The 5,745-nt window shown below is 38.9% G+C and overlaps 1 protein-coding gene across 1 annotated transcript in view; it reads right to left on the bottom strand.

Annotated features, from left to right (window-relative positions):
* The window catches only part of kdm4c (lysine (K)-specific demethylase 4C), a 30,433-nt gene continuing 24,688 nt past the window's right edge, over nucleotides 1-5,745 (bottom strand). Inside the window, exons 21-24 of the mRNA XM_020596974.1 lie at nucleotides 4,258-4,428; nucleotides 2,779-2,898; nucleotides 1,078-1,170; nucleotides 1-949 (exon numbers count right to left, since the gene is read on the bottom strand). Coding sequence (XP_020452630.1) covers nucleotides 782-949; nucleotides 1,078-1,170; nucleotides 2,779-2,898; nucleotides 4,258-4,428 — 552 coding nt within the window. The 3' untranslated portion in view covers nucleotides 1-781. The remainder of the gene's footprint in view (nucleotides 950-1,077; nucleotides 1,171-2,778; nucleotides 2,899-4,257; nucleotides 4,429-5,745) is intronic.

The raw sequence follows: 5,745 nt of genomic DNA, 5'->3' as shown, positions 1-5,745 counted from the left end.
CACAAAATCCAAAACAGACGTAGCTTCCTGTCTGAATCTTTAACCTCAAGTAGAATAAGTAGTGTGGTCCATTCTTTCCCTTTGTTTCTGTAACCATTAACTTTTCAATGTCCAATTACACACTTCATATTAATGCATGTAAGGACTAAAAACATGCAGAGAGAAAGCCACTGTGGTGTAATTGGACTTGGCCCAGCAGAAGCAGTTATGAGACGATGTTTAAACATGCAGAGAGAAGCAGTAAGACATGATGAAAATACTACAAGCAAACTGCAGAAATATTCAAAACCAAAATGAGGGGGAAAAAAAGAGTTACCTTAGGCAAGCTATTTAGAAAAATCTCACTTCTGAATTTTTTGTGTACAAAGAAAAAAAGTTTTCAAAAAGGGTGACATGATAATTGTAAGTCACGTTTATTTTCCCTGATGGATGTGAAAGCACTAGGCCACCAAGGCAACAATGTCCTCTGTTAGCCCATTCTAGAAAAGTCCAGCTGTCCAGTCAGAAATCTTCTGTCAAAGCACCTAATCACCAGTAACTGACTATATCTTGTACAAGCACACTTTCATAAACATCAGTATAACCAGACTCATTCATTCCTTTACGCCGTTTCCTCCGATCTATTCACAAGGAAGTTGTGTGGGAAATAGTCAAGATCAAAATAGATCCAAAAATTTAACAAGCAAGCACACACACACACACACACACACTCTCTCAACCTCCCCTGTACATCCACTGTTAATTCAGTGCATTCATTAGTCAGTGATTTTTCTCCGTGACTTCATTTTCCTTTGTGACTGCGTTGCTCCCATGTGCTTTTGGCAGTTGTACGGAGGCCGGGCAGGGCCACATAGTCTTTCTGAAAGCGTGAATTAGGTGTTCTCTGCCGTTTCCTCTCCCCCTGCGTGGTAAAGAAGGTGTCCTGGAAACGCATGCTCGAGGCAGTGGACTAAAAAAAAAAGGAGACATGGGAGTACACCACTAAGCAAATAAAAGTCCCAGGTGGCAAAATAATTGTGACTTTGTTAATGGGTCAAACTATGATATTACTTGTGTTGCACATTGGTTAATACTTACAAGTCTACGCTTCACCTTTTTAGGCAGGTCTTCTTCTAAAGTATACACATCTTCTCTCTTTGCCAGCACCTGAGACCCATCCTCAAACTCCACCTAAGACAACGGTTAAACATTCAGCAATCTGTGCAGTGTTAAATGGACTGTGCACACACACTGGTAAGAGTGTAATTTCCACAAGGACCTTTTCAAAATCTAATTGGCCTGCCCCTAGATGTCGCTGACAGTTTTTTACTGTCTGTTCAATGATTCAGATTTGCTGATAAAAATGTTGATATTCTCAACTGAGTTGCTTTCAATTGACTCAACCAGCTTATTGAGCAGCTTCAAGTGCTGCTGACTTATTTTCTGCCCTGTGTTTTCTTTGAGGCACCTGTTGGTAGAATTTCAGACCATTAAACAATTTGAAAGAAAGTTTCAAGAACACGGAGGGGGAAAAAAAAAAAAATACCCTTGCCCATGAGGGGGATGTGGCAGAAAGAAAAATCCAATTTAGACACCACTCAAGTGGCTGGCTGATGATAAAATTAACTTTTTTTTTTATATCATTGCATATCTACACACTTTACTTCTTCAGGATGTCTGAACACTAATGATTCCACAGTTAGTGCTGCGAGTTCACACATGCTGAGGAAGGGAAGAGTGCTGATGCCCACTGATGTTTTTTTATGTTAGCAGATATTTAGTAAAGGCATTTTATTATAACATTTCATTAACTATTCACTTGTGTCTAAATTTGATTTTTTTCTGCCACACTTCATTGTACAGGGAAACATGTTTCCTAACTGCATATGACAAATAAACACTTTGACCTTGACCTTTGACATCCCACTCATGAACAAGGGTAGATTTTTTTTCATGTTTGATACATTTTCATTTTAGTTGTAGCTGCAAATGAGTTTATGTATGAGGTTCACCCTATAACTCTCTCTCTCATGATCCAACTGTCAATAAACCTGAACCTTTGCAAGAACCTGCTTCTTTGACCAGTCTACATATAATTTAAACCATGTTTAAGAAATCCAGACTCGTTAACAGTCATATCTGGATATCACAGTTACTGTTATCAACACACGAAGAATGGAGCTGTGGAAGTAAAACACAGCCTGAAGCTATTACATACTAATAAATGCACTTTGACAATGGAAGGTTCTTGTTCAGCCTTCTTCTGAAGTCTGACGTATCTTAGACAGTGTGTGCGTCACAGATGCATTTGTGCATAATTAATAGGTGACGCCCAGCTCAACTAAATAAAGCTTCAAGCGGAAGCTGCATGACTAGCTTAGTGCATATTTAAGTGAATTTGAATAATGCAGATTGCCACCTTCCCCCTCATTCCCTTCTTGCTTTCTCACTCTCTCCATCTTTTCTTTACCCATATGCCTTAACCATGAATAATGTTTTATTCCTATCTTTTCATTCTCCCAACAACATGACTTCAGGACCTCTCACTGTCTCAAGTGTCCTCTCTCTCTAGCTCTCCATGCATAAACTTGGGGACCCTGACGTCAGTGCAGTCATGATGATTCTGATGCTGACGGAGTTCAACAAGTTTACTGCCATCTTGCTTTGACCTGCAACTGAGTGTGCAAATTTGTATAACAGACAGAAAAAAAAATAATAATAAAACCTGCATAACTGTGTCTTATGTCTGTCTCCTCCCCTCCACACTGACCACTGTCATGACTGCGTGGGTGTGTGTACCTGGTACATGTAGGAGACATTGGATCCCAAGTATTTGGCACCATAGAACAGTCCATCAGGCCATTTCACTTGAACAGCTTCCCCTACTTCAGGAGGACCCAAATTCACACAGTCTCTGCTCTGAAAATATAAGAAAATAACGGTTGGCCATGTAAGCGCCTGAGTGTGTCAAAATGTCCTTAGAAAGACAAAATGAGAAAAATAATTTACATTCAGTGGTTTCATGCTGAAACAACCTCTCTTTAGTTTTCCAATTACTGTTTGAATGGAGTATGAAGATATTAACCTAATTCTGACAACCTATTAGTGCACTTGATCCCATCAAGCTTTAAGGAAGAAAAAGAGATTTTATAAATAACCATTATTTGTAATATATTTGAAGACAATAGTTTCAAGATTTAAAAAAAAAGTTCATTTTAAAAGTCTTGCAGTAAGAATTTAGGTGGTGTGCAATTTGCTGTACATTGAAAAAAAAACACTACGTTAATTAAGGTTGAGGATCTTGACTGTACGCAAATGGGTGGAATGTCCTCACTAATAAAGTAATGCACATAAATGTCTGATTGTGCTGATCAGTTACCTAAACAATGTTTAGCACGCCAATTCCATGACCACCTCAACAAATCTTTGGGTTATTTACATAACCATGGTTCTCTGAGAAGCATGCATGGCTTTCTCACATTGGGAATGCCTTTGGTGTGACCTCATCAGAAGCTCCTGTTGCATTCAGCCAGCAAAGATTGGCTAGAACCAAGTGTATCAGTGTCAAGGTTGAAAGGGACCCTCCCCGTTTAAAAGATGGTAACCCCACACTGACACTTTTCACTCACAGTCAGCGGCTCAAACTACTGTTTGGTGACAGACCAGTATGAGCAGTTCTCTCAAGAAACTGCACACCAAGACTGAAGCGCCAGGTGACCAGGTTTAATGCCTGTGTTATTGGTCCTGGAGTGACAGCTGGCTCAAGAGATAGAACTTCTGCGGGTAGCAAATTGAGGTTTTTGAATGACTGTGAGAGTTGTTGCCCTCTTTTATTGGGGGAAGGGTCTTTTCCCTCCCTCAAACTGACATGCTTAATTTCAGTCAATTCTGGCAGAATGCAATAGGAGCTTCTGATGAGGCCATGCCAGACAGTCCCACTGTCAAACATGAAACAAAGCCACTGAAAGAGAACTATGAATTTCAACTCATCAAAAATGGTCATGTTTGTGATAATTTGCTGCTGCAATGACAACTCTGCAGTCCTCTGATAGTCTATTTATCTGAATGGCATTTCCACAAATCATTGTCTCATGCTATATACAAAAAGCTTTATGACAGAAGTGATTTAAAATGACTCTGGATCACCACTGTTTTTTGCACCACTTAGAAGTATTTAAACAAGCTTATAGGTAATCCCTCATGCAATGACAGGGTTTTAATATCTGACCTCACACCTGGGAGGTGACTTATAACACGTCTAATTAAATATATTCTCACCACTATATCCTCGGGGTAGGTATCGTTGGAGAAGGAGCCATCATCAAACATGACCTCGTAGAATGTCTGGCAAGTGATCTGGGTGACCTTGGAGCTGTAGTAGCGCAGGTTCTTGTGTTTGGAGATCACTGTCTGGCCCAGGGAGATTGATGCTTGGCATGCTCGCTGCTTCTGGAGAGACAGAGCACAGAACTGCAATTAGACTAATGTATGGCAATTAATACGATATAATGTCAAACTAATTTCCTTTTTGTTACTACATCATTATATGGTAAGTGATGACGGCAGTACTGATATTTGCCTTTTAAAGGGTCTGATACCCAAGTTACTAAAAACTAGAGTTTTTACCTAGAATGGCATCTAGCCATGCAGTTAGTTTTGGTTTTATTTGCTCAGAATTTGTTGCTGGTATCTGCTGCCACCCCAGAACAACAGAGGTGAGTGTAATTTAGTTTGATTTTCAACACACTGAAATTGAATTTAATACAATTTGAATTTTATTTTTTTATACAGTAAAAGTACTTTCCATACACACAATCCTTGTTACTCTGGATAGTCCACAGACTTTGCTGCAGACAATTTTAAATGGAACTACTTTATAATGAACAAATAAAAACAGGTGAGAATTTTTTTGAACTGCCCCTTTAAAGGCAAATTATGCATTTCAAAGCAATAGGTCAGCTTTTTTTTCCCATACAGTTAAGGCAAAAGTAAATCAATGGTAAAATTCAAAATATTGTAAATAAATTCCATAAATAAGGATGTTTTTAGCCACACACTAAACTCAGTGCACAGCCACCAGGTAAGTTTAATTCTAGCTCAGTCTTAAGGTAATGATGGAGACAGTAAGTGTTGCACCATATGAATTAGTTACAATAAGATGTGATATTCATACTTTCTCTTCTGTAATAAAACAGTCTGTTTTCCCCCATCATAGGTGTTATGATGTAGCAGTTGGTGTTGACTCTACACCTTGAACTTGCACTACCATTAAAAAGTTTGGGGTCACCTCCATTTTTCCACTTTTTAATGACAATTAAGCAATTACATTAAGCAAGACCAGTCAATAACCTTAAATGGTACAAAGCTAAGAAGTAAACTGTCAAAAGGTATAACAAAAAAGTCACCAAAAATGCGTGTGAAGCAGTATTTTGATAAAGAAAATGAACAAAGGAAGTCAGAACCTTTCAGACCCCCTTGAACAAGACGAGAGGCTTCAAATGATAAACAGCACAATGTCCAGACTTTCCAGATGAAGAGTGAAAGCAAAGCAACCTACAAGTGCAACACATTTTAGGGAACTTCAACAGTGCTGTCTATCCCTAAAATATATGATTTCAGTTGTAAAATGCATGCCACAACTGATGATTTACACCAATAACAACTGGACAAAGAGAGATGACCCCAACAGTAGTGTACGTTCAGTTGGTGCAACAGTTTTTAAAACTATTTCTGGACATGTGACGGCCAGGGGCATGTCAACTTTCA

Source organism: Monopterus albus, unplaced genomic scaffold (genome assembly GCF_001952655.1).
Source record: "Monopterus albus unplaced genomic scaffold, M_albus_1.0 scaffold32.1, whole genome shotgun sequence".
Taxonomy (NCBI): Eukaryota; Metazoa; Chordata; class Actinopteri; order Synbranchiformes; family Synbranchidae; genus Monopterus; species Monopterus albus.
The sequence above is the reverse complement of the archived record's forward strand: the minus strand, read 5'-3'. Positions and strand labels throughout refer to the sequence as shown.